At 37.2% G+C, this 19,370-nt stretch overlaps 1 protein-coding gene across 1 annotated transcript; it reads right to left on the reverse strand.

Annotated features, from left to right (window-relative positions):
• Positions 1-3,725: 3,725 nt before the first annotated feature.
• Positions 3,726-4,836, reverse strand: LOC120209644 (heat stress transcription factor B-4-like). The gene is made up of 2 exons (XM_039208593.1): positions 4,588-4,836; positions 3,726-4,479 (listed from the first exon to the last, which is right to left on the reverse strand). Exons 1-2 carry the CDS (start codon positions 4,834-4,836, stop codon positions 3,739-3,741), a joined length of 990 nt encoding a protein of 329 aa, XP_039064524.1. The 3' UTR covers positions 3,726-3,738.
• Positions 4,837-19,370: the final 14,534 nt, after the last annotated feature.

Genomic DNA, 19,370 nt, shown 5'->3' on the forward strand with positions numbered 1-19,370 from the left:
GGGAACAAGAGCAAGAGCAGGACAGGAGTGAACTGACGTGTAATATAAAGACAAGTATGGTGTTGACCTTTGGTAACCTCTCCTTTCTTAAGATCAACAACGTAAGAGACCTCATCAATCCCAATTTTCTATAAAATCATAAACCAATCCCAGAATCAGAAACAAATCTTTAAAAACAAATCGAAACTGAGAAAGCATGAAGGAGTTAACCTTGGGGGCGATATTGATTTGGAAAACGAGGCCGATCTTCTTGGTGAGGTATTTACCAGCATCAGTAGCCAAGTGAAATTTAATCATCTCAAACAAGTTATCAGATTTCAACTCAGTAGTCGCCATTATCACAACAGAAATGCAGAAGAAATAAGTGAGGGATTTTGGGTTGAAATCTGATTTTGGAAGACAGTGAAGGCGAGGTAGTTGACGATCATTCAATTTTTCAGTACGGTAAAGTTAGTAGACGGCATATCTGACATGCCACGCTTTTCAATATTTAATAACAACTCATCATTTATAGGAAGTAGGGTACACTACATTCAATGCTAACATTAACAAACATGAATTCTTTTTTTTTGGTAAAAAGAGACTAACATCAATTTAAACGCCCACAAAGCTCAGTCAACTTCCTGTAGAGCTTCGCATACCACCATCGGGGGAGAAAGGAATTTGATACAATCATACGTTGTGTCGTCCGCTAGCTTCGCCATTAAGTCCGCTACCTTGTTTCTGATTCGGGAGACGTACTGGAGATGCACCGTCCACTCCCGTGTTAACATATCTGTTAAAATGCTAATCGAATAATACTGGAATATACTTCATTTCTCTGCAGTATTAAGTTACAAAACCAACGTATTTATACAACAGCTAATTATCTAACTAACTTGTAAACTAACCAAACTAACTAACTAATTTTGTAACTGTGCAAACAGAAATAACCTCCTACAACTATTCTCTACAATATCAACAATATAATTTAACAAAATTATCTTGTTACCTCCATTGTCAGCAGATTTGAATTCTTCCGGGCCTCCGAGCTATCCAGCTCTAATATAATTTGAGATTCCTGTAACTCCCAAGCACAGAACAGTCCCATATAAGAGCCCCAAAGTTCGTCTTCAAGCACCGAGCAAATACCTATAAATTTGACAAATCCCAACTTCCATTCTCCTTCGTGGCCACGAATAACCCTCCACATCCAGTGAACCCCGTCGCCCGATTTCTCGTTCCATTCGAATTCACTTTCGTCCAGCCATAGTTCGGCCGCTTCCACATTTCTCGGCCAACATTGCAGCTCAGCTTCGGTGTTTTATGCAGCGTCTCCAGCATCAAGGCCCGACAAGTAACCACCATCAAATGTTTTCCTCGTTCAAATACGACCGATTATCCTTCGGCGCTATTTCAAAAGCAACATCCGTTCAGAACATCACGAATGGGTCTTAGGCTTTCCCATCTCTTCTTTACCGATGATATGATTCTCTTTGTCGAGGCATCTTAGGAACAAGGGGCAGTGATTCGGGAGGTTCTTACTAGTTTCTGTTCTACCTCAGGACAAAAAGTGATTGTGTCAAAGACAACAATGTTCTTCTCTCGGAACGTCAAACAGGAGGTTCGTGATCAACTAAGTTCTAAGCTCTACTTATCAGTGGTGACTGATATGGGTAAATATCTTGGAGTTCCACTACTTCATGGGCGAGTTACAAAAGCATCTTACCAATATCTGGTTCAGATGGTTTAAACTCATCTAAGCGGGTGAAAGATGAGGTCACTTTCTCTAGCAGGACGGATTACTCTAGCAAAGTCGGTGCTGGCGGCAATCCCCATCTATACGATGCAATCAGCAGTTATCCCATGGCGAGTTTGTTTGGAAATTGAGAGCATTATACATCGGTTCATTTGGGGCACTGATGTTACTAAAGGTGGGATTCATTATGTCAAAAGGGAAAGATGAATGTCGTCCTACGAATCAAGGGGACAGGGATTCCGAAGTCTTGAAAAGAAGAATGCAGCTTTCCTCATGAAAATAGCTTTCAATCTATTAGCCAAGAGGGATCAATTTTGGGTCCATTTTTTGCGAGCCAAGTATAGATGCACTGACGATGTTCCAGAGGTTATCCGAAATTCTAATTGTTCTATCTGTGGTGGGGACTGTCGTGTGTGTGGGCCGATGTGCGAAGACATATAAACAGGTGTATTGGTAATGGTAGCGAGGTTGATTTTTTGTTCAATGCATGGCTTGGTGATTGCGGTCCACTAATTAATTATGTTACCTCCTCCGAAGCAATCGGTCTCCAACGTGTAACGGTTGCGGACATGGCCGACGAGCATGGTAATTGGAGGATATAAATAAATGTCAGTGTAGTCATTAAACTAAATGAAGTAATTGAATCATATCATAATATATTAAGTTATATAAAATTTTATATTTTATATTTTATATTTTTAAACAGAAAAATAAGTTTAATATTTTATTTTTAAAATAAAATTTAATATTTTTATATTTCTAAACAAAATTTATGGAATATGTAATATAAAAATAAAAATATTTTTATATATTAAACAAAATAAGCTTTTACATTTTTATATTTTAAAATAAGTATATTTAATGTAAGTTTTAAAATTAAATATTAATTTTTGTGTTTAATTTAATTAAATAAATAAAAAATAAAAACCATCAATCAGATGGTGACATGCGGTACTAATGACACGTATCACAATCGTGTATTTACACGTGTTACCTCCTAATCGAAGAGTTAATTTATAAAACTAAATTCAATTCAAGACTAAACTAACAGAATATATAAGTATTGAAAATTAAATATATAATTATACAATTTTTTTTAATTACTACATCGCTCAGTTAGATTTTAACTACAAATGGCTTAAGAGATACTACTTAAATATTTATACAATCATATAGATAAAATTTTAAAAATGATATTATTGACACCAACCACGTAATTAAATAATTATTAAAATAATTTACCGTTTGTCTATTTGGTATGGGGCGGAAAAGGCTCGACAAAGATACTGTAAGAATTTTACTCTTTTTATATTCAAAACTTTTATGCATCATAACATTGGAGAAAGAGCAAAGAAGATGTTGAGATGGCTAGTCAAACTTTATGTAAAACTTTACTAATTTATATACATTTTTGGGCAGTGGGACACCGTAAATCCATTAGAAACACACAAGCTTTTCAATTTGTTTAGCTACCAGTCAATAGCCTTGTCTTAAGCAAACGTTTCTGCTTCTTTATTTGAACAGGTATAGAAGCACTCGAATAAGTCAGTGTTTTTGTTTCTTTTAGTCCAATCTAATTCTACTATTTCAAACCAAATATTCGTATTTTTTTATGTGGGGTATAACAGTTCATGGGAACAAGACATCTTCTTTTTACTCCACAATAATGGTCAAAATTATATTATTGAAAACCGAGAATCGAATGTGTTTATCTGTATGGGGTTCTGAATCCAGATGAAAAAGCATGGTTGTACGAATCTTGCATTAATGGAGTAATCAAAAGAAAGCCCTGGAGAAATTGTCATCGACACACACAGCCTTTTCATTTTCACTCTCTCTTTCTCCATTAATGCAACTGGAAACACACAGAATCACCAACAGACGTATTGCACCAATGGAAAACTAAGGGAAAAAAACATCGCTTTTGATCTTCACTTTCAGCTTATAATATTGTACACATTCAAAAGGGAAAAAGGAGAAGAAGATAAAATAATGGGAAACTAACATGTAAAAGAAGGCATAAGATTCAACCGTAGATCATCTTTTTCCAAGACCAAACGTGCCTTGCTAGTCTCCATGTTTGTTGTTGCAGTATTGTTATACTCGGGATGCAATCTCTTCTTCGGTTGTAAAGCTACACCAAACAGCTTTGTTTTGCAACTGTTGCTGCTCGGTTCTTCGACAATGGTTAACGAGCTCTGGGATGTTGCTGCCGGTGAGTTCAATACCTGAACTTGGGGCTTTGGGCTGTTCGGATAATACCCGACAAGCTTATTCAATGGCTTCTGTAATAATGAAGATGGAGGACCAGACATGAGCGAAGGAGAATAAGAATTGCTTGGAGTGACAGGCTTCACATGGTTTTGAACGAAGTAGATAATGTCATTGTAAAGCTTCTTCATATGTGCTAGTTCAGACATGAGCAGATTGTTGTTTCTTCTTAGCCTTTCGTTGTCTTCCGATAAAGCATTCACCGAGCTGTTATTATATCCTCCTCTCGGGGAAGAAAGAGTTGGTGAATCACACCAGTTGGCTCGTTCATCTGAGTCGGTCGGGGAGATGCTGACTCGACTTTGAAACGGAAAGAAACTCGGTGTAGTCGACGAGGAATGGTAATGATGATGGTTTAAAGACGGGTGCGAAGTTTTTCTTCTGTGAATCTCACAAAGCAAGTGCTTTTCTCCTTTCTTGAATAACTCATTAGCGAACTCCCATCTCTCCGGTATAATCTTCCTAAAACCCTAGTTTCCATTACCAAAGTCCAACAAGAAAAACCCAGATTAGTACACGAACCAAGAATTCAAAAGGAATAATTTTTATGAACAAAGAACCTAAGTTTTTGTTTATACGTAAGTGTTGAGCTGCCTAACAAAGCTGGAGAAGTTGTTGTGCTTGAAGTAATTGGGGAGCAGATCACGAGCAAACTCAGGTGGTCTCCAAACGACGAAAGTGGTGTCGTCTTCGCCCCATGAAATTATGTGATCGGTGGTCGGATCATCGACCAGTTGGTAGGTTTTTGTGAGGAAGGTCGCCCGCACTGCTTTGTGGGAGTCTAATGAGAGTAATAACCCTTGGCAATTATCAAGCATCAGAGCCATTGGAAGATCAGAAGCAAGAAACTGATGAAATGAAAGAGACGGAGAGAGGAAAAACACATACACACATCTTAAAGCACGAATTAGTGTATAGGGGGAGTGTGATATCAAGACAAACCCGTGACTATCTCTCTCTCTTGTCTGACAACGAATCCCTAGCACATGGCCATGCATGTGCGCAGTTTGCCAATTTACAAAGAAACCCTCTATTCCTGTCGCCGAATTATATAAATTTTAAATAAAATATAAATATTTAAAAAAATTAATAATTAATGTACTGATTTTTAAGTTTAAGTTGAATTTATTTGTTTTATATAATATATTACATCTGAAAAAAAGATAATACTTAAATTTAGAATCCCCATGTCTGGTTCTTCTCTTCAGTCCATTTTTGGTAACGTTCCTTTTGTTGTTTAACGTGAGGAACCCAACAGTGTTGTATTTTTGAATGAACGTGGAAGATACACGGAAAAGGATAAATGGAGGTCTCTTATGAGATTTAAAGCCTGTTGTTGGTGACGACATTTCTTCTTCTTCTTCTTCCAATTTTCTTTTTGGTATTCTAGAGATTCCAAACCTAAAAAAGAAAAAAAAGAATGATCCATAGACATCCCCTTTGGCTCTGCTGCCGCCTTTACTTTTTCTATAAGGCTTTGGCTTTGGTTTTGGCCTTGGGACTTTGGGTCTTCTGCTTTCCTCTTCACTCAGGTGATTGAATTATTGTACTTAAAAGTCTACACCCATAACTGAAAATTATTTAACTAAATATCACACCTTTACCTTTATTTCTTGTAATCTTCCAAGAAATATTTGTTTTTAACATGTTCTTCTCTCTTAGCTTTTCAATGGGAAGAAGAGGCGTCAGAATTTTTAAAACCTTCCTGCTTTTAGACTAAAATATATGGCATCTTGAAGAAAAAAAACATTCAAAGAATATTTATTGATTTTCTAATCAAGATTATATTTGATGATGCCCTTGATCTCATTATTGGAAAATGAAATTTCAAAACCCATGAATATATACAAAACAATGGGAAGAAGCAAATGTCAGCTTCAAGTCCCGATACTCAATTCTAATGGGAAATGCTTTTATATATATATATATATATATATATATATATATACTAGGGACCTTCTGCAACTCCAAAATGTACAATTTTTTGTTGTTGTTGTTGCAGTGACTGACATGGAGACAGTGATTCTTGTTGAAGGCTGTTTGTTTTTTTGTTGCCATTCTCGTGATCCTTGTTTTGTTATCACTACAAGAAAATGACTTTTAGTGACATTGATAGAGTTATAAGACTAAAAAGAAAATGTACAATTTGATTTGTTTTCAAACCCTTAATATTTGAACTCGATTTTTTAATAAAACGAAACCCTTACTGTTCAACGCAGAAACTTAACCGCCACTCCACCACAGCTTACCCTGTCTCACATGACCTAGGCCTCCAAAATAGTTAAAAAACATAGCTTTGAAAATGGGAATTTCAATGACAGACAGCTTAAAACAAAGAGCCAATACGGATAGAAACCCCCCCCCCCAATGGAAATAACACTAGGTAAAGGCTGTATTAGTTTATTTGAAAAGAAAGAATCAAAACATGTTTTGTATACGACATCGATAAGCTCTTAACTTCTTTCTTTCCTTGCGTCTGTGGGAGAAAGTTTAAACTATGATAGTTATTTCGTTAACTTCGATTCATTTTTATAATGAATTATATTATTATATTTATAATCACGATAAGAATAACTTGATTGAAAAGAAGTAAATATACATTATCGTTTATTGTTTATATTTGTATGTTCGTGATGGATGCAGAATAGTGATATAAAATAGAGGGAATGAAATGGAGGTTATAAAGGAGGGGTCAGAGAAAATGGGATCCCACGAGGAACTGGCAGACTGATATTAATGGAGGATATAATATAAGATAAGAGTTTTGTTTGGGTAATTTCATTTCTGTATGTCCCTTCTCACGACAAAGATTATTAATGTAGGGAACTTATATCGACTACTCTGGTGAAGGCTCATAAAATAATTATAGTATCCTTTTTTTTCTAATAGTTTAGAATAATTATAAAGTAACATTATTTTTAAAAAAAATTAATCGTAATAACATATGCATATCTTACAAATTCAATTACCCGAACCCGAGAACCTGTAAAGTCATACCAAATTCAAACACTACACTCCAACCGTACCGTCATGCTTCAAGAGCTTTTGATTATCTAAAAAATGATGTATGCAAATATTTATACACTTACTTAGAGTCAGAATGTGATGTTCTTTTTGCCTAAATATACGCTTCTCCCCTTAACCATGGTTAATACTAAACAACCAATTTCTCCTTTATTTTATTTTTGTATTAAATGAAGAAGGAAGTAGTACTACAAACATATCAGTAGGCATGAAGTAATAAATCAATAATACGAGAAAATAAAATATTTGTACTTTCAATCTACAATATCATACACAATGCATGAATTTGTTTGATCATTAATAAGTGTTGAATATTGTATATTTTATTATTTTTTATTTGTCGTTTGAATATTATTGATTTATTTTGGTTTAAAGACATCAGAGGTCCCTGAACTTTTAAAAAAATCAATGTAGCCCCTATCATTTTTTTTGGATCAATGTAGCTCTTCAACTCGAAAAAAGTAACTCAATGTAGTCCTTCGACTAATGTTTTCCGTCATTGACCAACGCCTCCATTACTTTGTGCTAACGTGACACGTCAAACAACCCAACATCATATTTTTAGTGTTCAATGTGGCCCTCCAACTCACAAAAAAATAACTCAATGTGACCCTTTGACTTTGTTTAATACTGTTATAAATGGGAAAATTACACCATTTATCACTCAACTATCTTCTTTCTCCCATTTTAATCACTAAACTTCAAAAGTTTTCAATTTTAATCCCTCAAATTGCCCCTATTTTAATCATCATGACTTATTTTATTAATATTTATGTATGACGTGGCATTCATTATTTTAGGCTAAGGGTCACCTTTGCCCCTGTAGTTGACCAAATTTATCATTTTCGTCCCTATCGTATTTCCGCATCAATTTAGCCCTCAAAGTTGTTTAATTACATCATTCTATACACTACCCCTAACTTAAAACCCCAAATTATAAACCTTAAGTTAGGGTTTGTGGTTTAAAGGTTATGAGGTTATAGTTTAGGGTTTAGGTTTATAGTTTAGGGTTTTAAGTTAAGGGTAAGGTATAGAATGATGCAATTGAGTAACTTCGATGGTTAAATTGATGCGAAAATACGATAGGGACGAAAATGATAAATTGGGTCTACTATAGGGGCAAAAGTTACTCTTTTGTCTTATTTTTATGTTACTAACATATGATTAAAATAATTTTGATTAAATTAAAATTTCAAAATTGTGATTAAATTAATTACCATAAAAATTTTGAAACAAATGGGGTTTAAACTTTTCTATAAAAAGTTCGTCTTGTTTTTTATCGATTTTTGGAAAACCCAATTCCCGGTTAGGCTTCGTCGCGTCAATTGCCGCTCACCACCAACAAATAAGAGAATGTTGGCCTTTATCGAGAGTTTATAATTTTTAAATTTTAATTTAATTATAATTGGGAATATTTTTTAATTTAAATATAATTTTAAACTTTTAATTTAATTAATTTTATTTTAATCATATGTTAATAAAATACGAATAATAAATGTCACATCATACAAAAATATTAATAAAATAAGTCATGATGATTAAAATAGGAGAAATTTAAGGGATTAAAATTGAAAACTTTTAAAGTTTGGTGATTAAATTGGGAGAAAGAAGATAGTTGAGTGATGAATTGTGTAATTTTCTCATTTATAACAACATTAATCATAGTCAAAGGGTCACATTGAGTTATTTTTGTGAGTTAGAGGGCCACATTGAATGCTAAATGTAGACATCCATTTTGTCCGGATTATAAATATGATATTAAAATTATATTATTATTATTATTATTATTATTATTATTAATGTTACATCTTATTTTTTTTACAGGCTCGAGACCCAGATTACAAATTTCCTATAACTCAAGCTCAACCCAGTGACCATTACCCCAGTTACCGGTTTCCATCAATGCATGAGCCAATCACCAAGCAAGTCACTGCCACCAATCATGCCATCCATTGAAGCTGATAAAACATAAGCAAATCAATAAACAAATCAGTCACCAAGGTCAAAGAGATTTGACAAACCTTTACCTAAACCTTTGAAATGGAAATAAATCCCGAAAATTATGGGATTAAACGTACCTGCTTCAGCACTAATCCAACCAAGAAGGAAAAAGATGGATCGGAAGCAACCATAAAAGGATGGGAGGAGAATCAAAAAAAAGGGGAGGTTAGCAATCAAGAAAAGGAGGGGCAGTTGAGCAAAGTTCCATAAAAAAAAAATCTATGTAATCAGGGTATTTCAAAAAACCCGTGGAAATAGATTGTAAAAAAATTGACCATTGTATTGAGGGAAGTCGAGAAAGCAATTGAGATACAAGTTGAGATTTAAGGTATTTTTTATTTGTTTTCGTTTTCCCGTTTTTTCCAGATGTGTGTGTGTGTTCAAAACAAATAAAGAGAAGAAGCGGAATAGAGCGGATTTACCTAGGTTGTGAACGCCGGTGGGGCCTCGTCGGCTCCGTTTCGTGGCTGTTCGGGTTCCACTGTTGAAGATGAGGGGAGGAGTTAGAGAGTTGATTTTTAGACTTTAAAGCTCGAAGCGAAATAAGAAAAGAGATTTAGACCCTTACCTGTTTAGCCGTTGTTCTCACCGGAGTCGAGCGAGCGTGGAGGACGAGAGGCTAAGTGGTTAAATCCCGAACAGTGGGTTTCGGGTAGTTTTTTGAGAAAAATCGGTTGAGGTAGCTAGGTCTAGGTTTAGAGGGTTTGGTTTGGTTTCGGGCCTCACCGGTATGGTGGCCGTGCGGTGGCCGGTGGCAACTCTTGGGTCTTTGGGGTACGGCCGTGAGTGAAGAAGAGATGGTGGCCGGTCGAGATTTATTTGGCTTGAGGAGCCATTATTTCCGGCAGTACATGAGAGATGGAAAAGAGTGAGAGGGACTGCCTGAGAGAAAAGAATAGTGCGATACTGCTATAGGGTTTAGCTTAGTTTTAAAATAATATAAATATTATTTAATTAAAATGGCAATAATTCAGTGCATCAAACCATGCTTTTATAAACAAGGGTAAATAAGTTATGCAGTCCCTCTTATTTTGTCTCCATGTCACTTAGTCATGCCTTCATTTATTTTTCCTTTTAATTTTGGTTTACATCTTTTGGTAATTTTAATTTTAGTCCCTTATGGTAATGATTTGTTTTAATTTTGGTTCCATTATTTATTATGTGTGTTATTCATGTGTCCATTTCAATTAGCATTTTGTTTGTATTTTAGATAGTAAAATTATGTCTAATATAATTTAGTTATCATTTTAAGATGTATTATTTTCTTTATAGTTTGGTAGGCTATGTTTTTATTTCTGCATTTGATTCATATTTGTGATGCATATTAATATATATATATATATATAGTATAATGTGTGGTAATAAAATAGGTATATAATTTTTATTTTAAAGTGTCATATTGTAGGAATGTTTTGTATATATTATTTGTTAAGTGTTTTTTTTTTATTATTTTTGCATGTTAGCCTCATATCTACGATTCAACCAAGTCATATAATCGGATTAAGGATAATACCCTTTTAATTTAAAACTGTCAAAATGACTTTTCTCAACTTACAGGAAAGTTGTTCTTGACGATTTTAAATTACAAGTGTATCCCATCATTGTCGCTAAAAATTAATTCTTCACCTTAAAATTTGGGAGTGAAAGAAAAAGAAATGTTCGACTATTTAAATCTGTTGAGAAAAAGTCGTTAGAACTGACCTAAAGATCTGGTCTCAATATTTTTAAATAATCGAATATTCTTTATCTTTCTAATGGCTTGGTAATTTTAATTTAACCTATTTCGTGGCTTTTGAATGCTATAAAATTCGTATTTTGTTGTTTTAAGGGATCAAAAATTAAATTAAAGTTGAATTTATAAATTTCATTGTAAAGACATTAATTAATCGACGAGGTACCGATTTAGGGCGCTGTGGGGGTGCTAATCCTTCCCCACGCGTAACCGACTCCCGAACCCATATTTTGGTAACATAGACTGCAAATTTGTCGTTTTAATTAAAATTAATTTTTATTTAAAATTGCAACATTTTTTGGTGTCCAATCACACCCTAATCAAAGATTGGTGGCGACTCTTCGAACCATATGTTTTTATCGTAAAGAGATTTCCAAATTTTCGAAACGAGAGACCTTTTAAAATCGCATTGTTCTTAATTAAAAATCGTAAAGAGAATAATTAAAAATTGTCGCGGTTTTTCAAAATCTCGCTCCCCCACGTAAAATATTGTTTCGACAGCTTGGCGACTCCACTAGGGACGTTTTTAGAGAGTCAGGCCTATAGTCGATTAATTAATTGTCTTTGCAAACGAAAGTTGTAAGTTCACTTTAATTTGGTTTTTGATCCCTGATTTGTTTTAAATTGTTGTTTGCATTTTAATTTACGCTTTAATTAACAAATAAATAGTTGTACTAACGTGTGATTTACATGTTTCAGTTTTTGACATTCACTTTAGTATGTTGTGTTTCTTGGATCGAGGGAAAGGATTATGGGTTTCTCCTTTACTGTTGCAACAACCATTGTGATATTTAGAGCCTTCTAACTGTGCTCTGTCCCGTTAGGTAGGGGTGAACGCTACGCTTACGTGAGAAAAATTACTTTTCTCCGCATGGGCTTTAGCAAGTAACCTCTGGGGTACATGCCTTATGTTTACGAGTGAAACATTGAGTTTCCTCGCATGGACATAGGGAAATGTATCCTCTCGAATTGAACTTGATCCATTTTAAGCCTATAATGGGTGAAAATCGAGGGTTTGGCAAGCCCAAGGGGGCACCAGTAAAGGACAATTCGAGGACCTTATTAGTGATACCAAAATTCTGCCCGTTTTGTACCGAACCTCTGCCCGTTTTTCTTCAAAAGTCGTAGAGGGGAAATTTATTCTAACCTTTTCCTCGAATATATTCATTTTTTGCAAAAAGTATGCGAACTAGAGATCATGTGGTTAGGTTTATTTTTTGAACAAGCATGTGAATTAGATACCATGCGGTTAGGATTTTTTTTTTTTGAATAACAAAGCATGAGGGTAGATATCATGTTGGGTAGAATCTACTAAAGCATGATTGGGTAGACACCATGTTGGGTAGATACCATATGAATAAAGTTTAGGATGCATATATTTTCTATCTTCATGTTTGTTTATTTATTCTTCGACTATTCATTGTATATACTAACACCATTTTTATTTTTGTTTGTGTTTTGTGCTTTATTTATTATTGTTGCATTGCATCATCATTCATGAAGAAAGGTGTTGGTTCACGAGGTGGTCATAAAAGTAGAAGGCGGTCATAAAATGGACAAGAGCTTTCATAACAAGGAAGTGGATAACGCAGAAGCGAGGTCGTGGTCCGAGGAAACTCAGAAGAAGAAAGGCGACAGTTTGATTGAAGATTACATATCGATACTACCAGAGGTTGCTCCGGTCAGTCTAAAGCAAAACGATTTGCAGGAGTTACGCAAAATTTGGGAAAATTGGAATTCCGATTTAAAGTACTCTTTCTGGCAAAAGTATGGTGACATAGCTCTTCTGTTGTACGTGAAAATAAACGAACCCCTTATCAAATCTCTTATCCAGTTTTGGAATCCAGCATATAGCTGCTTCACTTTCAACAAGGAAGACATGACTCCCACGTTAGAAGAATACACCTCATTGTTTCATTTCGAGATGGTACACTTAGATCGAATCTACTCAAAGGCCTCAAGGACACAATCCTTCAAGAGCAAACTCGCAAGGATTACTGGAATGGGAGAGAAGTGGGTTGCTGATCGAATCCAAAAGAAATGAGAGTTTGATTGCTTCCCTTGGTCATGCCTCAAAGAGCTTATCGTCAACCATAGCGATATCGAGAAGAGCATGGAAATGTTCGCCTTGGGAATTTATGGTTTGATGATTTTCCCTAAAGTTCTTTACCATGTAGAAGCCGCAGTGGTCGATTTATTCGAACGTTTGGAAAGGAAGGTGAATCTTGTTCCTGCAGTTTTGGCCGAGACATTCAGAGCACTTAGCAGTTGCAGAAGAGCTGAGAGTAGCCGCTTCACCGGGTGTGTCCAGTTGCTCACTGTTTGGATACGCAGTCACTTCTGGAAGATTGACCGAGAGTATAGTCGACGGTTTTCTACGGCCTATTCACCCTTAAAAGATTTCCTCACTAAAGAGTGGCCAGATCATCTCACCAGGAAGGATTGGGTTTCACTCTTCAGAAATCTACAAGAGCATGATATAGTGTGGCGTGTCCCCTGGTTAGCTTTTGTGGATGTGTTGTACAAATGTGGGGATTTCGATTGGGTAACCCTATTAGGGTTATGGGGTGGAGTAGGCTATGCACCGCTGATGGTACTAAGGCAATTTGGGGCACGCCAATTCGTCCCAGCTACATCTGGTCTGAAGACATCTGAATTTGTGTACTGTGGAGATCACTACAAGAAAATTGCTCGTGCAATGTCAGATACGTGGAAGTCAACATTCAGAACTGATTTGGTCGCAGCCGAGGTCATGCTGACACCAGATTATGTGGTATGGAGAGCAGGACGAAAAAATGATATCATTCCTTTAGCAGATCGTGATCAAGCAATTCCTTTGGAAGTACAGTTTAGATACGTACCGTCTAAGTTGGAGATACTAAAGAGCGAATTCGAAGCGGAAATCGCCATAAAGGAATCAGAGTGTGAGGCCCTTAGACAAAAGAATTTTATGTTGGATATCGATAAAGGGTTCTATAATACACAATTTGAGCTTATGCGCAAGAGAAAAGACGAAGTCGAGGCCAATCTTACTAGTTTACAGAATGATTACCAAAAGATGAGTCGAGCTCGGGGAATTGATGGCCTCGGAAGAACTTCGGAGCAGTGGCGGGTGGAACTCAGGGCTGAGAGGGATCGTCGAGTTAGAGACGTCCGAGCCGAAAAAGAGCGCCAAGTCAGAGAAATGGAGACAGAAAAAAAGAAAAGAAATCAAGAACTTGAGTCCGAGAGAAGGTCCTGGGTTAGGGCACTGAAGAGCGAAAGGACAGAGGCTAAAGAGTTAAGACAAAGGTACACCTTGAGCAAGAAGCGAGAAGAAGAGTTACGAGCTAATATTGAAGAAATCAAGATGAAGGCAAGTAGCATGCAACATGAACTTGAGATTAGAAAGCAAAGAATTGACGAGCTCGAAAATGAGAAGAGGCAAAGCAAAGAGGAACTAAAATTAGAAAGGCAACATCGAGAGAGTGTGCTCCAAGGCAAACAAGATGAAGTATTCCTCTGGATGCAAAGGTGCGGAGCAAAGAATGAGCGGATAGAGGCACTCAATCAAGAGATGCATGAAATGGAATTAAGGCATGAGGAAGAGTTAGCTCAAGCCAAAGCAAAGAATGAAGAGTACAGTGCCTACGTTATGCAGCTTGAAAGTTCCTTATTTGCAGAAAGCAGTCAGCGTTGCCCAACGGATCAAAGTGTTGGCCTTGAGGAGAGCGTTGTTTTGCAAAAGAAGATTCATAATTTAGAGGCGGCCTTACGAAGCTGCCAAACACAAATTGCTGGTCTTGAGCGCACCCTCCAAAGCACCAGACTGCAATGGCAAAACTCAAACGATCACTTTAGAGACTGGAAGACAAACGTGAATCATGTGATCCGAGAAACCATGAATCAGTTAAGCGGCGTTGCGAGGCAGTTGGGAGAGATGAACCTCCAAGCAAAAGTCATCTAGAGCTACACAAATCCAGCATCAGATATAGGAAAGAGGGTTGATTGGCTTGTCAATCAGATAGTGGAGCTGAACATTAGAGCTAGGCCTTTTCTGTGATGGATTTTTCTTGTAAAGATGATGCTTTTGTCCTGAATGAAAGTTGTTCTAAGACTGGTCACGTCTTATGAATCAATGCCTTTCTGCATGCATTTGCATTTTATTTACAATTTAAGTTTTGTGTTGCATTTTTTTATCGCACTTTACATAATTTACATTCACCCTCAAAGCATTAAAATTAACAATAAGGGATACATTACAGAATACTGGGAAATTACAAGCATCATTATAACACCAGGAGGGCCATGGATGATAAGATTGCTCAAATTGAAAGAACTCAACTGCAGTTGCAAGACGATCTAAGGAAAATGCAAGAAGATATGCTTAAGGCTCAAGAGGATATGTTGTCTAAATTGGCAAGTATGCTGGGAGGGAGAAATTCAGAACATGGAAAGGCCCATGAGCAAATAATTGAAGAACCACTTTATCCTCCAGGGTTTACCCCGACGCAGTCTCCAAATATCCAAGGAACGTCAGTCCCTACTAAAGTACACATAAATCCCGTTGGCATTGCTGTTAATCCACAACCTGGATCTTGCTCGCATCCCGAAGAAAGTCTATATCACCAGGTCTCGGACCTTGATGAGGAAGCAGAGAAGAAGGAAAACAAGTTGTTGCAGGAGCAGTATAAGCAGCTAGCAAATGAAGTACAAGCTATGAAAGAAGACACCAGCTTGTATGGTCTCGACGCTAAGGAACTGAGTTTAGTTCCTGATCTGGTCCTACCTCCCAAGTTTAAAACTCCCGACTTCAAGAAATACGACGGTACCCAATGCCCTTCTGCCCATATCACAATGTTTTGCAGGAAAATGACTGGTTATGTAGGGCACGACCAGCTATTGATTCACTGTTTCCAGGAAAGCTTAGTAGGTTCAGCACTACGGTGGTATAATCAACTAAGAAGGGCTGATGTTAAGTCCTGGAAAGATTTGGCCAAATTATTTCTTGACCAGTATAAACATGTAAAGGATGTCAGGCCTAATAGAATGGTGTTGCAAGCAATGGAAAAAAAGCATAATGAAAGTTTTAGACAATATGCTCAAAGATGGAGGGAAGTAGCAGTACAAGTCCACCCACCGTTGGTAGAGGAGGAAACGAACCTACTTTTTGTTAATACCTTGAAGGCTCCTTTCTTCTCACACTTTATTGGTAATCCTTCTCGAAGTTTTGCTGATATAGTTACGGCAGGAGAAATGATTGAAATGGAAATTAAAAGTGGGAAGCTCGAGGGAGGAGAGTCCAGCAAGAAACCACCGATGAGGAAGAAGGAAAAAGAAGTTAGCAACGCTAGGCAGTATGATTCCCATAACATCACAATGTCTCGACCTCAAGGTATGGTGACACCCCCACAAATGGACAATAGACAAGGGGCAAGGGATCCGATGAGAGAGAGGCCTCAATTTGATCCAATTCCTATGACTTATAAGGAGTTATTCCACGAATTATATGATCGACATGTAGTCTCACCTTATCATGTGGACCCCATACAACCCCCTTATCCCAAATGGTACGATGCTAATGCTAAATGTGAATACCATGCGGGGGTTTCAGGACATTCTATTGAAAATTGTCCTACGTTCAAAAAAGTTGTCCAAGCTCTGAGAAGAAGAAATATCATCAATTTTGGTGACAGCGAACAACCAAACATAGCCCAGAATCCCTTGCCAAACCATGCAGGAGCCGGGATTAACGCAGTTACTGAAGGGAAAGGAAGAATGACTATAAAGAATGTTAGTGAGGTGATGTCACCCATGTCTTGGGTATGGTGCCAAATGGTTAAAGTAGGACTATTAAAGACCAATCTTCCATGCGAACAGTTCAACAATGAAGAGATGTGTCATTACCATAACTGCACAGGACACAATATACAGCAGTGTCCTGATTTTTTAGAGCTGGTGCAAGAAATGATGGATAGTAAAGAAATCGAGTTCTTCAAAGAAGTGGCTGAGAAAGAAGAGGCAGAAGTTTACGCCTCTGAGGGATCATCCAAAGGGGTATATGGTTCTAGTTTTCCATTCGTCATTACTCCCAAGAATCGAGTGGTTGAGAAGGTAGCTCCAAAAGTGATTATTACACCTCCCTCGCCGTTCCCGTACAAAGATAATAAACAGGTGCCCTGGAGATATACTTGTCAAATAGGAGAGGTAGCAAAGCAACAAGAAGAAGTAGACGAAGTGGGACATATGACCAGGAGTGGTAGATGTTATCACAAAGAGCCTGAGAAGAAGATTGCTGTCGAGAAAGGAAAAGGTATTGACGTGCAGATAAAAGAAGATGAGCTCGTCGTCAATGAGCCAGTAACGGAGAATGAAGTAGTGGAATTTTTAAAATTTTTGAAACATAGTGAATATAGTATTGTTGAGCAACTGCACAAGCTGCCTGCCCGTATTTCTGTCCTATCACTTCTTCTGAGTTTAGAGGCTCATCGCAACGCTGTGTTAAAAGTTTTGAACCAAACCTTTGTCCCTAAGGAGATACCCACAGAAAAACTGGACCGACTAGTTGCCAACATACAGGCTGATAATTTTTTATATTTTTCTGAGGACGAGATCCCTTCAGGGATGATTGGCAATCATAAGGCTTTGCACATTACAGTTAGGTGCAAAGGGCATGTTTTATCCAGAGTACTGATAGATAATGGTTCAGCACTAAATGTGATGCCCTTGGTGACCCTGAAAAAACTGCCAGTTGATAGTACCCTGATGAGAAACTGTCAAAGTGTGGTTCGAGCTTTTGATGGAACAAAAAGAGAAGTTCTAGGCAAGATTGATATTCCTCTGACTATTGGTCCTGCGATATATGAAGTAGAGTTTCTAGTAATGGACATAATGCCTACATACAACTGCTTGTTGGGAAGGCCCTGGATTCATCAGGCCGGTGCGGTTCCATCAACTTTGCACCAGAGGATAAAATTTGCAATTGATGGGAGACTTATATGCATTCATGCTGAAGAAGACATTATCGCTTCAGTTTCGACTACGGCTCCATACATTGAAGTGGAAGAAAAAGCTGTTGAATGTTCTTTCAGATCTTTAGAATATGTCAATTCCACGTTCGTGGCGGAAGGAAAGAAGATCCCGAAGCCTAGATTGTCAAACTGCACCAAAATGGGGCTTAAACTAACTCTTGGAAGGGGAGCGAAAGCTGGCAAAGGGCTTGGACGTCAATTGCAAGGACTGGTGAGTCCAATCTACCCTATAACTAAAAGAGATAGGTTCGGTTTAGGGTATCAGCCGACTTTAAAAGAAAAATTGAGAAGCATCAAGAAGAGTCAGGAATTGAGGAATGCAAGATTGACTGGTGAGCTCCCAATCTGGGAGCCCATGACATTCCCGCCATTGAGTAGCATTTTCGTATCAGGAGGATATATGTTTCAAGGGACTTTGGAAAACAGTAAAGTGATAGTTGAGGATGCCTTGGAAGACTTGGGCATTAATGTCATAACCGATGAGGAATTCAAAGAAATGAGAGCTATGGGTATTTACCCTGCGCCACCGGGATTTATGTTGAACAACTGGACTGCGGAGGAACTGCCTGTAGTTTACAAATCTTTTGCAGAGTAATACACTAGAACTCTTCACTATTGTTCATACCCTAGGACAATAGGTGATTTGATGTAAAGGGTTAAGTTGTGTGTTTTTACTTGTTTTCAATAAAAGACGTGTTTTGATTCCCAAATGGCAAACATTTTTCATGCATATCATTCTTGGTTGTATACGTATATATTATTTCTTTCTATTTATTTCTATGGGAAAATATTCTCCCGTATGCATATATGTATATATATCTTCTCTTTCGTTATCCTTTCAGGAGCTCAGATATCAATGATACGAATGCTAATGACTCTGACCCGGAGATTGATTTCGAGATGCCCATATGTCAAGGGGAAGTCGAAGGGTGTGATAATGATGAGGGATGTGAATTACCTTCTGAATTGCTAAGGATAGTAGAACAGGAGGATAAACAGATTCTGCCTCACGAAGAGCATACTGAGATTTTGAATTTGGGAACAGATGAGGATAGAAAAGAAGTTAAGATTGGCACTACCTTGTCTATTGAAGGAAGACAGAGTTTGATAGAATTACTTCAAATTTTCAAGGATGTATTTGCTTGGTCGTACGAAGATATGCCAGGTTTGGATACAGAATTGGTGGTCCATAAACTGCCAATAAAGCCTGATTGTAAGACTGTACAACAGAAGCTGAGAAGAATGAGACCTGAGATGCTGCTCAAAATTAAAGAAGAAGTGAAGAAACAATTTGATGACGGGTTTCTTACAGTGGCTAAATATCCTGAGTGGGTAGCAAATATTGTTCCGGTACCAAAGAAGGATGGGAAAGTTCGAATGTGTGTCGACTATAGAGATCTTAATAGAGCTAGTCCGAAAGACAATTTTCCTTTGCCGCACATAGACACATTGGTGGACAATACTGCCGGAAACTCCTTATTCTCATTTATGGATGGTTTCTCTGGCTACAATCAAATTAAAATGCACCCTGAAGATATGGAGAAAACAACGTTTGTCACTATGTGGGGGACGTTCTGTTATAAAGTTATGCCGT

This window comes from Hibiscus syriacus, unplaced genomic scaffold, assembly GCF_006381635.1.
Source record: "Hibiscus syriacus cultivar Baekdansim isolate YM2019G1 unplaced genomic scaffold, ASM638163v2 tig00000657_pilon, whole genome shotgun sequence".
Lineage (NCBI taxonomy): Eukaryota > Viridiplantae > Streptophyta > Magnoliopsida > Malvales > Malvaceae > Hibiscus > Hibiscus syriacus.